Source organism: Hyperolius riggenbachi, chromosome 11 (assembly GCF_040937935.1).
Source record: "Hyperolius riggenbachi isolate aHypRig1 chromosome 11, aHypRig1.pri, whole genome shotgun sequence".
Taxonomy (NCBI): domain Eukaryota; kingdom Metazoa; phylum Chordata; class Amphibia; order Anura; family Hyperoliidae; genus Hyperolius; species Hyperolius riggenbachi.
Genome location: NC_090656.1, coordinates 252,473,948 through 252,493,834, shown reverse-complemented (window position 1 = coordinate 252,493,834; position 19,887 = coordinate 252,473,948). Strand labels below are relative to the sequence as shown.

The window sequence follows — 19,887 nt, the reverse complement described above, 5'->3', positions numbered from 1 at the left end:
CGTGGGGATCAATAACCGCAGGACGCGATAAGCGAACGGCGCTAAAAAGATGAAGCCTGATTTAGAACAAATCACAGGAAACTTCCCGACATTAAACTGACACGCTCAGCTCATTAGCGGCTCGTCACCCAGGCTGGCGGTTTGATGCCCTCCCTGGGGGACCCCACCGATGCACTAGCCAGGCATGGTAGCTGGCGGCTCTGCAGTGGCTTGACAAGAGACTTCCCTGGAAGATGGCTGCGTGGGGTCTGCCAATACAGGCCGGCAGGAAGGAACCTTAACTGAGAGTGATATGGATGTTTCCTGTAAACAATACCAGTTGCCTGGCAGTCCTGCTGATCTTTGGCTGCAGTGGTGGCTGAATCACACACCTGAAACAAGCATGCAGCTAATCCATTATGACCTCAGTCAGAGCACCTGATCTGCATGCTTGTTCAGGGGCTGTGGCTAAAAGTATTAGAGACACAGGATCAGCAGGCGATTCAGGCAACTGGTATTATTTTAAAAGGAAAAATCCATATCCTTCTCAGTTTAGATTCCCTTTAAGTGACGGGCAGCCCTGAAATCAGTGCGCTTGTTTGTGCTGAAGCTGGTTTACAATGGACAGCTGCGCTGTATCCGATTAGCAAAATTCAATAAGCGCCGCGTGGTCCTGTAAGCGTGTCACTGTGGTCCAATCATTTCCCCAACGACCATCTGCAATGTGAGAACATTACAGGAAAAAAAATAGGTGGACCTGAACTCAGAATTCCTCTCTGCTCTAAAAATAAGCAGCAGCATAATAACTTTTAAAGAAAAACATTTCTTTGTTGCATAGTTATTTGGGTTGAAAAATGACATGCGTCCATCGAGTTCAACCAGAAATTGTAGGATTTGTATCAGTTACAGCGGATACAAATCGTGCAATAAATCTGCAGTGTGTCTACTTCCTGCTTTCATGAAAAAAAAGACATCCTGTGTTTACAAATTAACTGCTTTGCCGAGACAGTCAGCTGACAAAGCTGGGAGATCAAATTACAATGCTAGGCATCAAGAGAAAGGGCTCGTATTAGTAAAACATTGGTAAAGATTACTGATATTTTGCGATCAGAATTAACCTACCAGACGTTATGATTATTTTGAGATTTAGGGGTCTAAAAGTCATGCAATTTTTTCACAAACTTTTAGACCCTAAAAACAAGGAAAAAAAAAAACATACCACGGAGATATCTGCAGCAGCTCCAGCATATAGCCTGAATCAGGATTACCGCTAAGGCCTCGTTCACATCTACTGCGCTGAGAAACGTGTGAGAGCTCGTGGTAAAAAATGCATGCGCTTGTGCGCGCTTTAATGTGCGTTGCGCTGCGCTTCTTTAAGGCACGTTTTGCTTAATGTAGCAGTTGTCAAAGCTTTGTTTTTCTATGTAAATGTATTTTTTTTTACCAAATAGGGTCTTCTATGCGCTTAAAGGGAAGGTTCAGGGAGGGGATTAAAAAAATAAAAATAAATTTCCACTTACCTGGGGCTTCCTCCAGCCCGTGGCAGGCAGGAGGTGCCCTCGCCGCCGCTCCGCAGGCTCCCGGTGGTCTCCGGTGCCCGACCCGACCTGGCCAGGCCGGCTGGCAGGTCAGGCTCTTCTGCGCTCCATTTCCTGGGACTTCTGCGTCCCACGCCGGCGCGCTGACGTCATCGGACGTCCACCGGGCTGTACTGCGCATGCACAGAACTACTGCTACTACTGCGCAGTACAGCCCGGCGGACGTCCGATGACGTCAGAGCGCCGGCGTGGGACGCAGAAGTCCCAGGAAATGGAGCGCAGAAGAGCCCGACCTGGCAGCCGGCCTGGCCAGGTCGGGTCGGGCACCGGAGACCACCGGGAGCCTGCGGAGCGGCGGCGAGGGCACCTCCTGCCTGCCACGGGCTGGAGGAAGCCCCAGGTAAGTGGAAATTTATTTTTATTTTTTTAATCCCCTCCCTGAACCTTCCCTTTAAGAAGCGCAGCCATTCACTTGCATTGATGTGCGCTTTACAGCTGAACGCACAGAATTGATGCAACCCTGTTTTTGTAACGCAGCTCAACGCAGCGCATAGATGTGAACCAGGCACATACAATTACACGGGAAATTCAATACCTTGCTGAACGCACAGAGCAGTGCGCTGTGAAAAGCGCACAGAAACGGCCCTGATGGGAACGAGGCCTAAGGAGGGATTAACTAGCAGAACACCAGTGATTTTCCAGAAATACAGAAAGTAAGAAAGCCAGGCACTTATCCAACGTTTCTGCTTTTTTATTGCTTGTGGATCGCACAAACATACAAAAGCTTAAATCCAGGAGAAGGGGGCGGCTTCGGCAGGGTTGGGGGGGGGGGGGGCTGGAAAGATAGGGGTTTGCACAGGCAGGTCCTTTTTTTTTTTGCTGACAGAGTTCAGAGGCACTTTAGTGTCATGTGACTACAATCTCTGCATCCAGCTTGGTAAGGCAGAGGACCATCTTGCCGCACACAGATTTTCTGTATAATTAGATTGCAAGCTGTGTGGGCAGGTTTAGCTGTAGACGTATTTGGCCAGTACTTACTCAGGTCGGCAGATCACCAGGTCCCCCTTGTTGGTACCGTACGCTAGCCCCAGGCCGGGCTCCGGCAGCCATCGAGCAGAATTTATGCTGACGTGTCGCCTCTGGTCCGCAGGCATGGGGTACAGCACGTTAAAGACTCGCTGAAAGACAAAGAGGAGAGAGAGAAAATCGCAGGGTCAATAGAGGGGGAGCTGTAGGATGGAGACACGATACTGTGCATACTACAGTCCTGACGCAAAACAAAGAGGAGCAGAATCATTGCAGGGTCAATAGAGAGGCTGCTGTTACTGAGCTGTTACTCTGTGCCTGTACTGATACTAATCTAGCTGCAGTGTGTGCTGATCTCTGCTACCCCCAGTATGTACAGTATAAGCTGTTACTCTGTGCCTGTACTGATAGTAAACTAGCTGCAGCGTGTGCCGATCTCTGCTACCTCCAGTATGTACAGTATAAGCTGCTACTGTGTGCCTGCACTGATACTAATCTAGCTGCAGCGTGTGCTGATCTCTGCTACCTCCAGTATGTACAGTATAAGCTGTTACTCTGTGCCTGTACTGATAGTAAACTAGCTGCAGTGTGTGCTGGACCCTGCTACCCCCAGTATGTACATAATAAGCTGTTACTCTGTGCCTGTACTGATAGTAAACTAGCTGCAGTGTGTGCTAATCTCTGCTACCCCCAGTATGTACAGTATAAGCTGTTACTCTGTGCCTGTACTGATAGTAAACTAGCTGCAGTGTGTGCTGATCTCTGCTACCCCCAGTATGTACAGTATAAGCTGTTACTCTGTGCCTGTACTGATAGTAAACTAGCTGCAGTGTGTGCTAATCTCTGCTACCCCCAGTATGTACAGTATAAGCTGTTACTCTGTGCCTGTACTGATAGTAAACTAGCTGCAGTGTATGCTGATCTCTGCTACCCCCAGTATGTACAGTATAAGCAGTTACTCTGTGCCTGTAATGATAGTAAACTAGCTGCAGCGTGTGTTGATCTCTGCTACCCCCAGTATGTACAGTATAAGCTGTTACTCTGTATCTGTACTTATAGTAAACTAGCTGCAGCGTGTGTTGATCTCTGCTACCCCCAGTATGTACAGTATAAGCTGTTACTCTGTGCCTGTACTGATAGTAAACTAGCTGCAGTGTGTGCGGATCTCTGCTACCCCCAGTATGTACAGTATAAGCTGTTACTCTGTGCCTGTACTGATAGTAAACTAGCTGCAGCGTGTTGATCTCTGCTGCCTCCGGTATAAGCTGTTACTATGTGCCTGTACTGATACTAATCTAGCTGCAGTGTGTGCTGATCTCTGCTACCACCAGTATGTACAGTAAAAGCTGTTACTCTGTACCTGTAGTGATAGTAAACTAGCTGCAGCGTGTGCTGATCTCTGCTACCCCCAGTATGTACAGTATAAGCTGTTACTCTGTGCCTGTACTGATAGTAAACTAGCTGCAGTGTGTGCTGATCTCTGCTGCCTCCAGTATGTACAGTATAAGCTGTTACTCTGTGCCTGTACTAATAGTAAACTAGCTGCAGTGTGTGCTGATCTCTGCTACCCCCAGTATGTACAGTATAAGCTGTTACTCTGTGCCTGTACTTATAGTAAACTAGCTGCACCGTGTGCTGATCTCTGCTACCCCCAGCATCTATACTAAAAGCTGTAACTCTGAGCTTATACTGATAGATAACTAGCTGAAGTGTGTGTGAAAACCTCATTTTAAAACCTTGTAGCCCCACTTTGTTATGATGACACTTTATGTACCAATGAGAGAGGTCCTTGTTTATTTTTTTTAACAATTTTATAACAAATCAGGAGAAAGGCTTTATCAGCGACTCTTGTGCAGAACACAGCGTGCATTTCCTGCGGAGCGTTGCGGGAGGCTTTACACGCAGCGATCGCCTCTCTGACGGCGGGAGAATCAGACATGAGCGCACAGCAATGGCGGCTGTGCCTGGCTGCTCTAGGCTTATCTGGCTTACGATGGGGGGTTTGCAGCACAATGCGTCTGCCCTGACTGATAAGCCATTAAGACTTCATGAAGGCGAATTGATCGCAACAGAGAGGCCGGAGCCCGGGGAGATGTGGGTGGCTGGAAATGTCTTGTTTAAGGTCAATAGATGACTTCCCTCCAGGAGGGCAAAGGTCACTTCCTGTCACTGACATGTGTGAGGCCACCGGCCCGGGGACGTCTGCTGGAAGGTCCAATCTCCACATCTGTAAGCCTGTGTGTAATCTATAGAGCTGGGAGCACTGTATCCAATAAGCCTACCTGTGCTTAGATCTAAAGGTCATGTTGCTTTCTGAAAACAGAAGGTATTTGCAATAATTCAGCTTTAATAGTAGCCATAAAATTCTTCTTACCCACAGCTCTGTGTTTATTATGTAGTCTACAACCTGTCCCTGCATTGCAGGCAATCAAATATAATCATAAATGTTTCTGCTGTAATAAATCTTAGTCATCCTGCTCTATTCTGGTACATAGCAGAGGAGATGGAAGCTTGTTATCTCCTATAATCCTGTGGATAATTGATCAGAAACAATCAGTTGTTTTCGATCAGATAAATGAAATTGATCTGTTTTTTGTATCAATCTATTCAGATTGGTTAACAGTTCTACGTGTGTACGTGTATACTGTGCACGTGTTGTACGTATGTGCTGTGTGTGTGTATGTGCTGTGCGTTGTGTATGTGTTGCGTATGTGTATGTGCTGTGCGATGTGTATGTGTTGCGTATGTGTATGTGCGGTGCGTTGTGTATGTGTTGCGTATGTGTATGTGCTGTGCGTTGTGTATGTGTTGCGTATGTATGTGCTGTGCGTTGTGTATGTGTTGCGTATGTATGTGCTGCGTATGTATGTGCTGTGTGTGTACTGTATTTGCTGTGCTGTGTGTTGTATGTGCTGTGTGTTTGTGCTGTGTGTGTATACTGTGCATGTGTTGTACGCATGTGCTGTGTGTGTGTGTGTGTGTGTGTGTGTGTGTGTATACAGTGTGTGTGTATACAGTGTGTGTGTGTGTGTGTGTGTGTGTGTGTGTGTGTGTGTGTGTGTGTGTGTATACAGTGTGTGTGTATACAGTGTGTGTGTATACAGTGTGTGTGTGTGTGTGTGTGTGTGTGTGTGTGTGTGTGTGTGTGTGTGTGTGTGTGTGTGTGTGTGTGTGTGTGTGTGTGTGTGTGTGTGTGTGTGTGTATACAGTGTGTGTGTGTGTGTGTGTGTGTATACAGTGTGTGTGTGTGTGTGTGTGTGTGTGTGTGTGTGTGTGTGTGTGTGTGTGTGTGTGTATATACAGTGTGTGTGTGTGTGTGTGTGTGTGTGTGTATGTGTGTGTGTGTGTGTGTGTGTGTGTATATACAGTGTGTGTGTGTGTGTGTATATACAGTGTGTGTGTGTGTGTGTGTGTGTGTGTGTGTGTGTGTGTGTGTGTGTGTGTATATACAGTGTGTGTGTGTGTGTGTGTATGCATGTATATATGTGTGTGTGTGTGTGTGTGTGTGTGTGTGTATGTGTGTTGCATACGTGCTGTGTGTCAGTGCGTGTATGTGTTCCGTATGTATGTGCTGTGCGTTGTGTATGTGGTGTGTGTATTTGCTGTGGTGTGTGTTGCGTGTGTATGTGCTGTGTGTGTGTGTGTGTGTGTGTGTGTGGGGGGGTTGTGTGTGTGTGTGTGTGTGTGTGTGTGTGTGGGGGGGTTGTGTGTGTGTGTGTGTGTGTGTGTGTGTGTGTGTGTGTGTGTGTGTATGTGTGGTGCGTGTATGTGTGGTGCATGTATTGCGTATGTGCTGTGTGTGTGTGCTGTGTGTGTGTTCTTGGGTAATTATGACATGCAACCTAGCTATGTGCTATGAAGTGTGCTTGGTGTATATGTATGTACTTGAGCATCTCCCAAGAAGGGCCTGGCGGAGTTACCCTTTAAGTAGTTTCTGTCCACCCCGACTCCCTGGTGTTTATTACAAGTTTAGCTGAAACCCTTCAGAAAGCATCATTAAGCACCAGCGTCTGCGACCTCTGCTCCGCGCTGAGTGCGGGCGTTCCCGTGAGAGATCCCGGCCTCACGCTGACAACAGAGGATCCACGCAAACCCACAGCAGAGGTCGCGTAATTAGCCAGGAAGCCGCTTCTCATCGCATGACACCATTTTACTGGGAATTAACACGATTGGGGTGTTGAGAAGAGATAATCAGCGGCGGCTGCCTGTGCAATTAACGCTCCGCTTTCCCGGCTGCCCTCCAGCCCGCGGTGCCTCCTCTGTCACAGGCTCTGCCAGGCTTATTCGGGAAGCTGCTGTTGTGGCCCGCAGGGTCGCCTTAAAACCTCCTTCCTGAAGACGCCACCAGCGCCAATCCATCCTGTGCCCTGCAGCTCCCTCTCCGGCTCCGCACCCACCTGCAGCACCTCAAACCCTTCATCGCTCCCCGGTGGATGCGGTTGCCATGGCACCAGAGTCAGGTTGCACGGAGCACCTAGTTATTATAGCGCTGACCCGCCGACTGCGACCAGCCAAACTGGGTTCTTAACCAGCTCAGGTCCAGCTCATTTACTTGGCAGGTCAACTGACATTTATCCTGCCTTTCAATGCTAGGGGTCCATTAAAAGGACCACGCCAGCAAGAAAAGCAAGCAGTTCAAATCTGAGGCTGGGAACACACTAGGCGTTACGTGAAAGGTTGCATTTTGCTCCATACGCGTTTGTGCGTTTTTCAGCACGTTTCCTTTTCGCACAGGCGTTTTTCTTGCTTTTTAATCTGTTTGTGTTTTTGCACATATAAATTGCATGTGAGTTTTTGTGTGTTTTGCATACGTTTTATACAAATCACTAGAAAGTCAACAGGAAGTGGAAAGACATCATTAACCTCCCTGGCGGTACGCAGTTTTAGAGGCAGCGTCCGCGGGAGGATTTTTTAAAAAATAAAATGTGCGCGATTGTGTCTAAGCTAGCAGTTTGCTAGCTAGTTATGTCTCCCAAGCCTCCCGGCCCCCCTCTGATCCCCCGATCGCCGCCGGCAATATTTACCCCTCGGCGATCGCGTGAGAGCCGCAGCTTTACCAATCAGCTTCACTCGTCGCTATGGCGACGATCGGACATGACGTCATCTATGTCATGTGCAGTCCCGATCCTCCCCATAGCGAAGCCTGGAGCTGATTGGGAGGAGGCGCCATCGCGGAATTCCTGGGGGGGGGGGTACGTATTATGGCGGTGATCGGGGGCAATTGGTGGGGACCGGAGGCTCTTGGGGGACATAATTAGCTGGCGCAGTGCAAGCAGAAGAATATAGCGACATTTTTATTTAAAAGAATCCTCCCGGGGCCATGTGATCCCCTGCAGCGGCTAGCCAACTCCCGGCAGGGAGGTTAAACTTGGTTGAAGAACGGGAAAAAAAAAAGCATAGGAAACTGAATAATACACTATACCTGTGCGTCACCATTGACATACATTAGAGGCGTTTTAGAAAAATATGTAGCAAGTTCTGCAATGCGCGTTTTTGAGAACATATGCCTTTTTCATAAGGCCCATTGACTTGCATTATGTGCGTTAAAGGGAACCTGAAGCGAGTAAAATTATTTAAAATAAACACATGACGTCGCTGCAAATGAATATTACATACTAACCTCACTGTCAGTTCCTCTCAGAAGCTCACCATTTTCTTCTGACAGTGATCCCTTCCAGTTCTGACAAGATTTTGTCAGAACTGAAATATACCAGTTGCTGTCAGTTATATATCAGCAGATGTCAGTTACAACTGAATGTACAAGATAATGTCTATGTTTCCCTTTGGCTCAAGTCGGTAAAATTACAGTGCAACAGTGTGCTGACCAGGAAGCGGTTATGGGGTAATGGCCATTTTCAAAATGGAGGAGGGAGAATTCCATTGATCACAGTGGACAAATGGGACGCAGGAGAGGAGAAAGATTGAGGAGTAGACTACATGGGAGGTAAGTATGACTTGTGTAGGGTTATTCTGACTTTTTATTTTCAGTTCAGGTTCTCTTTAACGTTAGCGTTTTACGCAACGCTAGTGTTTCTGCCTAGTGTGTTCCTACCCTGACAGAACCGACTGGTTTTGGAGTAGTCCATCTCCTCATGGGGGATTCTCAGGGGTTCTTTGTTTTCAATAGCATTTCCTCAACAGCAGCTTAACTGCCAAAATAGTAAGATACCAGCCAGCCTCCCTACTCACTTGCACACTATTTTGTCAGACTAGCAACTGCTGTTCAGGAAACGCTTTTGAAAACAAAGAGAACCCTGAGAACGCCCCACGAGGAGATGGATTAGTCCAAAACCTGTCAGTTATGTCAGATTTTAACTGCTTACTTTTTTTTTGTTGGAGTGGTCCTTTAACCACTGATGTACCTGCGGTCTCTGCCCCCTTAAAGACCAGAGACCGCTGGTACATGGACGGAATCCCGCCGAATCGCCGCGCATACCCGCCGCAACTGCCGCCACCGGGATCCTAAGGACATAGACTCGGCCGTCTCTATGACGGCAGAGTCATGTGAGCCGGTCAGGAGCTGCTTTCATTGGCTCCTGACCATGTCTATTATTGTAAGCCAATGGGAGCAGCTTACATTGATAGACACGGCCAGGAGGCAATGAAAGCGGCTTCTGACCGACACACATGGCTCTGCCGTCATAGAGACAGGCAGAGTCAGTGAGCTGCGGCAGGAGACGTCGGGTTTCAGCGGCCCGTTCGGCGCGGAGCGACGGAAACGTCGGATGCGCACTGCAGATGGTGTTTGAAATCTACGTAGTAGTTAAAGAGGAAAGAAGCAAAAAGGGGCAAAAAATAAAACGAATTGCAAAGTGAGAAGTTAAATATAAGAGAGATCAATAAATGATTGCTATTCGCTGTGCAATTTTTTTCATACTGTTTGATCCACAATCATCTTACAGGTCATCATGTTTACTACTGACAGACGTGAAGAAGAAAAAAAAAAACAGACCGCACCAACTGCAATTATCTATAACCACAGCCATTACCATTGGGATAGGTTAAAAGGGTTATTTGTCTTCTAGATATACATATGCACAGAGGGAGATACTGGTGGCTTGACAGTTGTAAACAGCTGTTTTTACCCACAATGCAATGAGGTTCAAAGACGAGAAACTGTCAGGACCATGGTCATGACATCACACTGTGGGAGGAGTTTCACCACAATATCAGCCACACAGACCCACCTGATGATCTGTTTGAGAAAAGGTAAAGATTTCTCATGGGAAAGGGGGTATCAGCTTCTGATTGGGATGAAGCGCAATCCTGGGTTACAGTTCCTCTTTAAGCCTAAAATGCAAGATCACTAATGTTCTCACTTGGCGGAGCATTTTCGCTGTGGGGATCGCGGATATTTTACTACCGTCTTTCCCCTAATAGACACTGGCCTCAATTCACTAAGCTTCTCTCCTGTCTTTAATAACGTTTCTAGAGTTGTTACCATGGTGATAATGCATGTAGTATTCAGGAAACATTTTACCTCAGGCAAACCTAAAGTTACCTCTTCTGTCTTTAAATTAACTCTTCAATCCTTAAAATAACTCCAGAGTTAAAGACAGGCTGTTTATTAACTGTGTGTGAAAATAACTACAGAGGAGGTAAATTAACTACAGAGGAGGTAACTTAACTACAGAGGAGGTAACATAAGGAATGAAGAGATAAGATAACTCTCACTGTGTGGAGGTAAGTTTCCTCTTGCCTTATCTCCAGCATGATCTTAGTGAATTGAGGCCACTGTCTTTCTTTTTTGGGGGAAATATGTGCTAGGCCTTTTTTTGTTTTTTGTTTGGGGGGGGGAGAGAGCTGTTAGGAGAGGAGTAGAGGGTATGCGTTTGGGGAGGTGTGCGATCTCTTACTGCACCTCCCTGGGGCCTGCGTCCCTTCGTTCCTTGTAACTTCTCCGTTGTATCGGCAGCATATTGATGCTGTGAGGGTGCCCTTTGATCCTTACGCTGACACGTGGTACACTGGCGCTCCCCTTTTGTCATAATCAATGTGCGTCTGGAACACATCAGCCTGGCGCACATTGATTATGACAAGAGAGGAGCGCCAGTGTACCACGTGTCAGCGTGAGGATCAAAGGGCACCCCCCCCCCCCAGCATCAATATGCAGCCGCTACAACAGAGAAGTAACAAGGAACGAAGTGGGATGCAGCCACAAGGGAGACTACATACCTCCCCGTGCAAAAAGCGCCCCAACTACTCAGCGGCCCCCTTGCGGACGGGGTGGACAGCGGGCCCCCTTGCGGACGGGGTGGACAGCGGCCCCCTTGCGGACGGGGTGGACAGTGGGCCCCCTTACGGACGGGGTGGACAGCGGGCCCCCTTACGGACGGGGTGGACAGCGGGCCCCCTTACGGACGGGGTGGACAGCGGGCCCCCTTACGGACGGGGTGGACAGCGGGCCCCCTTGTGGACGGGGTGGACAGCGGGCCCCCTTGTGGACGGGGTGGACAGCGGGCCCCCTTGCGGACGGGGTGGACAGCGGCCCACTTGCAGACGGGGTGGACAGCGGCCCCCTTGCAGACGTGGTAGACAGCGGCCCCCTTGCAGTCGGGGTGGGCAGCGGCCCCCTTGCAGACAGGGTGGGCAGCGGCCCCCTTGCAGACGGGGTGGACAGCGGCCCACTTGCAGACAGGTTTAGGAGATGGGGATGAGTGGGGCTGTGAATATATTAGGAAGGAGGAGGCACGAGTCTGGCATGTGTTCAGATACGAGTGCAGCGAGCCTCCTCCGTGTGCTGAGCTAGGCTGGCCGCCTGTGAGGTGGGTTATTTCTGGCATCTCAGCGGAGATCTCGCACACATCACGGCTGTGCATAAAGTAACGGGCTTCTGGGAATCTCAACTTGCACTGAACAGGCAGCAGGGCGCGAATGCAGAATATTTAACGGAAGCAAAGCGAGCGGGATGGACACAGCGGCAAGGTGTGCATAAATGCAGAGACTCATCTGGAGATCTCTAAATATTACAGAGAGAGAGAGAGAGCTCTGCCCACAGCAAACGGCACAGGGAACACTTCCCCCACCAACTGGCACAGGGAACACTTCCCCCACCAACTGGCACAGGGAACACTTCCCCCACCAACTGGCACAGGGAACACTTCCCCCACCAACTGGCACAGGGAACACTTCCCCCACCAACTGGCACTGGGAACACTTCCCCCACCAACTGGCACTGGGAACACTTCCCCCACCAACTGGCACTGGGAACACTTCCCCCACCAACTGGCACTGGGAACACTTCCCCCACCAACTGGCACTGGAAACACTTCCCCCACCAACTGGCACAGGGAACACTTCCCCACCAACTGGCACTGGGAACACTTCCCCACCAACTGGCACTGGGAACACTTCCCCACCAACTGGCACTGGGAACACTTCCCCACCAACTGGCACTGGGAACACTTCCCCACCAACTGGCACTGGGAACACTTCCCCACCAACTGGCACTGGGAACACTTCCCCCACCAACCGGCACTGGGAACACTTTCCCCTCCAACCGGCACTGGGAACACTTCCCCCACCAACTGCCACTCGGAACACTTCCCCCACCAACTGCCACTCGGAACACTTCCCCATTATTGGCACAGGGAAGACAACAGCTGGAACAGGACTCAGGGGCACAAGCAACACCCTGTTCGCTTCTATCTACTCACAGTTTTGAGTTCATCATTACTTCCCATTCCAAAGCCTGAATTATCTCGCACATTCTCCAACCTCCCTTGTAGAGCAGTGTCCATCGTTCCAAGAACAATCTATCCAGGCAATTATTATTTAGTATTTATATAGCGCTACCATCTTCCGCAGCGATGTACAGAGTATATATTGTCTTCTCACTTAACTGTCCCTCAGAGGATCTCACAATCTAATCCCTACCATAGTCATATGTCTATGTATGTATTGTGTTGTGTATGTATCATAGTTTAGGGCCAATATATCGGGGAAAACAAAAAATGTATGTCTATGTTTTTGGGATGTATGAGGAAACTGGTGTGCCCGGAGGAAACCCAAGCAGACATGGGGAGAACATACAACCTCCTTGCAGATAGTGCCCTGGCTGGGATTTGAGCCGGGGACCTAGTGCTACAAGGCAAGAGCCCAAACGTCTCACTTCATCACTGACAATCTGTGGCAGGTAGATAGTGCATATAAGCAATTGTCGGCCTGAGAAGTGAGACTGTATAAAGGGGAGTTGCCTTGGCAGAGCTCTCTTGCAGTCTATTCACAGCTGCTGATAAGAACTGATTAGACACTTTGATCTGGCTAAAGGACCACAGAGAGGTGGAATTCTTCAGTAACTTTATGTGGAATGAAGACTTTTCATTGTGTGCTGTGCAAGAGTTCGGGCCTGCTTTAACCTTTTGGGGACCGCCTCTATGAGATCCTATGCCACACTTGTGGCTGTTCTGGCCTGATGTGGCATAGGATTTACACCACCCGTCGTTTCCGCGCGCATCCGAGAAAGGGAGATTAGGCTGTCATATCCCCTAAGTGATCAGAAGCCATCGCGTATGGCTTCTGATCACGTGATTGATATGATCGCCGGCGGATCATAGTGATCACCATTAGAGCTGCTTTAGTGGGGGGGGGGACGGAAGAGGATCCACTTACCTCCTTGATGTCCCCACGACGATCTACGCTCCCCTCCGCTCTGGCTGGCAACCCAGCTTGCTCTGACGTCAGTGGCAGGTCCTGGGCTTGATGACGTCATCAAGCCGGGACCCGGAACTGAGAGTCAGCACGAGCGGAGATGCTGGCCGGAGCGGATGGGTCTACTGCGGCTCATCGCTGGAGCCTGGGAGGTGAGTAATGGCTGCCAGCTACAGGTGGGAAACCTGCCTACACTGGGGACCCCATGCCTAGGTAGCCCTACCAGGGATTCGGCTGCTTGTCTCCCCCGCCCCCTTCCCCCATGCAAAAACGCCTGGTCCTTAAGGGGGGTTAGGTGGCCAGTCCCCAAAGGGTTAAGGAGCAGGAGACGGCTGATACTGATTGGGTTAAAGGAGACATGGCACAAAATTAAACAATACATACTCGTACAATGACGTAAGGCAGGCACAGATAATGGAGGACTTACCCTCATGGACGTTTCCCCTCCGTGCGGCTTCTGCAACCGGAAGACCTGAGCCACCATGTGCTCTGTGGAAGGGTGCAGCAGGATCCTGCGAGAGGCCAGACCCACCATCACGTAGCGGCCCATCGGGGACAAACTCACAGAGATGGCGTTGGGACCTGTGCAGAGAACAGACAGGTTCAAGTCAGTCACCGGCAGTAACATCCGTCCCCAGGAATAAAGACCGCAGGAGGAAGGAAAGTTCAAATCAGAGTTTCTTCCTCCAGAAACCTGGATTATGCCCAGTGTTCTCCACAGAATTTGTTTTCAGCCGGGTGGCATGAAAAAGTAGCCAGGTGGGGCGAGATGAGAGAATGCAGGGCCAGTGCTTCTCTGCACAACTCTGCTTATAGAGGAGGAGGTGGTGAGCTGAAAACTGCTGGGTGCTCACCAAAACTAGCCGGGTGGAGCACCCGGCTAAAAGAGCCTGGGGAGAACACGGATGCCATACTCTGCTGTTAAAGCGGATCCGAGATGAAAAACTAGCTATAACAAGTAACTTGTCTATATATCTTATAAGTTTAGATAGTTTACACAGCAAATCTAGCTGCAAACAGCGTCAATAGTATATGATTATTTCTTCCTGTGATACAATGAGAGCGGCCATGTTCTGTTTCTCACATTACACTAAGGCAAGCTGATAGCAGCCCTCAGCCTGTGAAAACTCCACTCCCCCCTCCTCCATTCTGCCTCTGAAATCTCTGGCTAGTAACCTCCTCCTCCTGCACAGACTGAGCTCCCATAAGCCCTTGCTACTAAGGCTGAGAGTGCCAAGGCTCTCTGGAGAAGCTGTGAGCGAGGCTTAATTCGTTTATTGGGAATTAGAGTATTAAAACAATAAAAAAAGTATTTGGCTTGAGGAACGCCCTAGAAATTATATGAAAGGAACACAATTATGCAATGAGTAAAAGTTTATCTCGGATCCACTTTAAAGAGACACTGAAGTGAAAAAAAATATATGATATAATGAATTGGTTGTGTACTATGAATAATTACTAGAAGATTAGCAGCAAAGAAAATATTCTCTTATTTTCATTTTCAGGTATATAGTGTTTTTCTAACATTGCATCATTCTATAATATGTGCAGATTACACAACACTCAGCATTCAAAATGAGTCTTTCAGAGCAGTCTGTGAACTAATGACCTCTCCTCTAGCAGAGAAAAAGTAAAAAGGTAACTAACACTTGAGATAATAAAAGTCAGAAAACAGCCCCCTTCACGACTTTGAAAGTCGTAGAGTTTAATGGCTTTTTTGTATAGAGATAACAACTGGAGTTTCTTAACTCTTCCTGTGCTGGAAACAATTAGACTGATGTATCTGATCTTAATGTTTTATTTCTTAGCTGTACTACACATACAAATCATAATATCATAATTTTTTTTTCGCTTCAGTGTCTCTTTAAGCAACAAACTGGACGCACAATGCAAGGACACAGAGGCTGGCGATTGTGTACAGAACATGCCTGTGTCCTAATAGGATTTGCCAAACCCACCTCGGGTTCTCTTTAACCCCTTGAGGACTGGAGTTTGAAATCCCAGATAAAACTAACCTGATGGCGGGGTAGTAGATCTCACAAAACACCTTTTTTTAAACTGTAATTATTGGAGGCAAGTCAATCACTTCCCACCTTTAAAAATTGTATAGTTTTGAGACACCATCTACTCTTTATTTCTAACCAAACGCTGTAACCCCCCAATTCACCTGGATTGTGGTCCTTGGCTTAAAGCACACCTAAACGGAGAGGGATATGGAAGCTGCCCTATTTATTGCCTTCTAAACAACGCACATTGCCTGGCTGTCCAGCTAATCATTTAATACATTTAGCTATAGCCCCTGAATAAGCATGAAGATCAGATGTTACTAACTGAAGTCTGACTAGATTTGACAAGTTTCTAGTGTGTGATTCAGACATTACTGATGCATAAAACAGGATGCAAGGGAACAGTATTGTTTAAAGTCAATGGGAAGAGGGAAGGCTCTGGGCCCTATAGAGCCTTCCCGTTCCTCTCCTAATCTGCTCATTGCAGCTCCTCCGTTTGAATCAACCGCCACGAGGGACTTCGGAAGTCTTCTGGAGCCGAGTCCTCCTGAAGACAGGTGGCTCTGTACTGCACACATGCGAGTGCGCAGTAGAGAGTGATTGTGTGCGCAGTATGGAGCGGACCATTTTTCTGAGCACTTGGACTCCCCGAAGCCTCCTTTCAGCAGCAGGTAGAGCAGTATTTGAAAAAATTGGTTGAGTACTGCCACCAGGGAGCCAGCGCTGGAACGGGGACCAGGTGGAGAGGTAAGGCTAATCTGGAACCAGAGCATTCACTCTCCTTAAAGGGAAGGTTCAGGGACTCTGTGAAAAAAAATAAAAATCCAAATCCACTTACCTGGGGCTTCCTCCAGCCCGTGGAAGGCAGGAGGTGCCCTCGCCGCTGCTCTGCAGGCTTCCGGTCTCCTCCGGTGGCGCACCCGACCTGGCCAGGCCGGCTGCCAGGTTGGGCTCTTCTGCGCTCCAATGTGCGTTTCACTGATGTCATCGGACGTCCTCCGGGCTGTACTGCGCAGGCACAGAACTACTGAACCTGCGCAGTACAGCCCGGAGGACGTCCGATGACGTCAGTGCGCACCAGTGAGACGCAGATTGGAGCGCAGAAGAGCACGACCTGTCAGCCGACCTGGCCAGGTGCGCCACCGGAGACCACCGGGAGCCTGCGGAGCGGCGCAGAGGGCACGTCCTGCCTCCCACGGGCTGGAGGAAGCCCCAGGTAAGTGAATTTGGTCCCTGAACCTTCCCTTTCAGTATCTGGCTATTTTTTTAATAGATTCCCAATGACTTTATAAGAAATAAACATGGCAGCCTTCATGTTCCTTTCAGTTCAGGTGTTGTCATTTGCTTTCCAGGCAGCAAGTCTGCAACTCTTCTAGCCCCCGAAATATGCCAACTGATGTACTGTGGGGGGAGCATTGGTAGCTGTACCAGCCAAGCACACCCTCTTTCTGATGGAACAAGAATTACTGAAATCATACTGCATGACTGATCAGTGCCCCATTTTACTTATTTTAGCCACATTTGAGTACACTTATAAATCTGTACTTCTGAACATAGAGAAATGTAGCAGTGTGTTATTTCATAGCTGAGAGGTAATTGGAATACTTTTCATGTCCCGTGCTCAGTGATCACGTCGGATTACGCCTTACCAAAACGCTTGGTGAAGAGGATCTCGCCCAGGTTGTGCGGTGCAAGGGAATAGACCGCCAGTATGCCCTCGTCAGGAAAGCCACGCTGGCTGCTTGGTATGAAGGCTGCCAGAAGTTGCCCGTCAGCCGAGATGTCACAGCTGGCGTCATTGTAGATCTTGCAGTTCTGGACCAGCACGTTGGCGGTAGCTGCGCAGACAGGAAGACGTCGTTAGACAGGAAGACAGGTCACAAGACAGGAAGACAGCGACAGGTCGCCAGACAGGACGACAGGACGCCAGACAGGACACCAGGTCGCCAGACCGGAAGACAGGTCGTCAGACCGGAAGACAGGTCGTCAGACCGGAAGACAGGTCGTCAGACCGGAAGACAGGTCGTCAGACCGGAAGAGAGGTCGTCAGACAGGAAGAGAGGTCGTCAGACAGGAAGAGAGGTCGTCAGACAGGAAGAGAGGTCGTCAGACAGGAAGAGAGGTCGTCAGACAGGAAGAGAGGTCGTCAGACAGGAAGAGAGGTCGTCAGACAGGAAGAGAGGTCGTCAGACAGGAAGAGAGGTCGTCAGACAGGAAGAAAGGTCGTCAGACAGGACGACAGGTCGCAAGACGGGAAGTCAAGACAGGAAGACAGGCTACAGGAACAGGAGGGGAATAACATAAGCAAGCCACAATGTGAGGTACCTACCGTTACTAATCTCTGGTAAGTCGTATTTAGTGAAGTCCCACCACTGCAGTCTGTAGGTTGTATTAGCGATATTACTGGCCACAGCAGACTGCCCATCACCGATCACAGCACCTGAGGGGAGAAGCACAAAACACGCCTTGTAATATGGCGGCTACAACAGCAGAAGTCATCTATGGGTTTATTTGCACAAATACGAAATATGCGCTCATTAAAATAAATATACAATACTGTATAGCAAAGGTCTAACTCACAAGTGTAGCACTCCAGTCCACAAGGGCCATATTCCATGAAGTCTCAGCGACTCTCTGCAGAGCACCAACCCTCAGCGACTCTCTGCAGAGCACCAACCCTCAGCGACTCTCTGCAGAGCGCCAACCCTCAGCGACTCTCTGCAGAGCGCCAACCCTCAGCGACTCTCTGCAGAGCACCAACCCTCAGCGACTCTCTGCAGAGCACCAACCCTCAGCGACTCTCTGCAGAGCGCCAACCCTCAGCGACTCTCTGCAGAGCACCAACCCTCAGCGACTCTCTGCAGAGCACCAACCCTCAGCGACTCTCTGCAGAGCGCCAACCCTCAGCGACTCTCTGCAGAGCGCCAACCCTCAGCGACTCTCTGCAGAGCGCCAACCCTCAGCGACTCTCTGCAGAGCACCAACCCTCAGCGACTCTCTGCAGAGCACCAACCCTCAGCGACTCTCTGCAGAGCACCAACCCTCAGCGACTCTCTGCAGAGCACCAACCCTCAGCGACTCTCTGCAGAGCACCAACCCTCAGCCACTCTCTGCAGAGCACCAAGTCTCAGCGACTCTCTGCAGAGCGCCAACCCTCAGTGACTCTCTGCAGAGCACCAACCCTCAGTGACTCTCTGCAGAGCACCAACCCTCAGCGACTCTCTGCAGAGCACCAAGTCTCAGCGACTCTCTGCAGAGCGCCAACCCTCAGCGACTCTCTGCAGAGCACCAACCCTCAGCGACTCTCTGCAGAGCACCAAGTCTCAGCGACTCTCTGCAGAGCACCAACCCTCAGTGACTCTCTGCAGAGCACCAACCCTCAGCGACTCTCTGCAGAGCACCAACCCTCAGCGACTCTCTGCAGAGCGCCAACCCTCAGCGACTCTCTGCAGAGCGCCAACCCTCAGCGACTCTCTGCAGAGCGCCAACCCTCAGTGACTCTCTGCAGAGCACCAACCCTCAGCGACTCTCTGCACAGCACCAACCCTCAGCGACTCTCTGCAGAGCGCCAACCCTCAGCGACTCTCTGCAGAGCGCCAACCCTCAGCGACTCTCTGCAGAGCACCAACCCTCAGCGACTCTCTGCAGAGCACCAACCCTCAGCGACTCTCTGCAGAGCACCAAGTCTCAGTGACTCTCTGCAGAGCGCCAACCCTCAGCGACTCTCTGCAGAGCACCAAGTCTCAGCGACTCTCTGCAGAGCACCAAGTCTCAGTGACTCTCTGCAGAGCACCAAGTCTCAGCGACTCTCTGCAGAGCACCGAACCTCAGCGACTCTCTGCAGAGCACCAACCCTCAGCGACTCTCTGCAGAGCACCAACCCTCAGTGACTCTCTGCAGAGCACCAAGTCTCAGCGACTCTCTGCAGAGCACCAACCCTCAGTGACTCTCTGCAGAGCACCAAGTCTCAGTGACTCTCTGCAGAGCACCAAGTCTCAGCGACTCTCTGCAGAGCACCAACCCTCAGCGACTCTCTGCAGAGCACCAACCCTCAGCGACTCTCTGCAGAGCACCAACCCTCAGTTACTCTCTGCAGAGCACCAACCCTCAGCGACTCTCTGCAGAGCACCAACCCTCAGCGACTCTCTGCAGAGCACCAACCCTCAGCGACTCTCTGCAGAGCACCAAGTCTCAGTGACTCTCTGCAGAGCGCCAACCCTCAGCGACTCTCTGCAGAGCACCAAGTCTCAGCGACTCTCTGCAGAGCACCAAGTCTCAGTGACTCTCTGCAGAGCACCAAGTCTCAGCGACTCTCTGCAGAGCACCGAACCTCAGCGACTCTCTGCAGAGCACCAACCCTCAGCGACTCTCTGCAGAGCACCAACCCTCAGTGACTCTCTGCAGAGCACCAAGTCTCAGCGACTCTCTGCAGAGCACCAACCCTCAGTGACTCTCTGCAGAGCACCAAGTCTCAGTGACTCTCTGCAGAGCACCAAGTCTCAGTGACTCTCTGCAGAGCACCAAGTCTCAGTGACTCTCTGCAGAGCACCAAGTCTCAGTGACTCTCTGCAGAGCGCCAACCCTCAGCGACTCTCTGCAGAGCACCAACCCTCAGTGACTCTCTGCAGAGCACCAACCCTCAGCGACTCTCTGCAGAGCACCAAGTCTCAGTGACTCTCTGCAGAGCA

At 50.0% G+C, this 19,887-nt stretch overlaps 1 protein-coding gene across 4 annotated transcripts in view; it reads right to left on the bottom strand.

Annotated features, from left to right (window-relative positions):
- AMBRA1 (autophagy and beclin 1 regulator 1) overlaps window positions 1–19,887 on the bottom strand; it is a 197,430-nt gene that overhangs the window by 30,953 nt on the left and 146,590 nt on the right. For all 4 annotated transcript variants that reach the window (XM_068260705.1, XM_068260706.1, XM_068260707.1 and 1 more), the window contains exons 12-15: window positions 17,529–17,639; window positions 16,849–17,037; window positions 13,621–13,775; window positions 2,556–2,695 (exon numbers count right to left, since the gene is read on the bottom strand). In XM_068260705.1, the coding sequence (XP_068116806.1) occupies window positions 2,556–2,695; window positions 13,621–13,775; window positions 16,849–17,037; window positions 17,529–17,639 (595 nt within the window). The remainder of the gene's footprint in view (window positions 1–2,555; window positions 2,696–13,620; window positions 13,776–16,848; window positions 17,038–17,528; window positions 17,640–19,887) is intronic.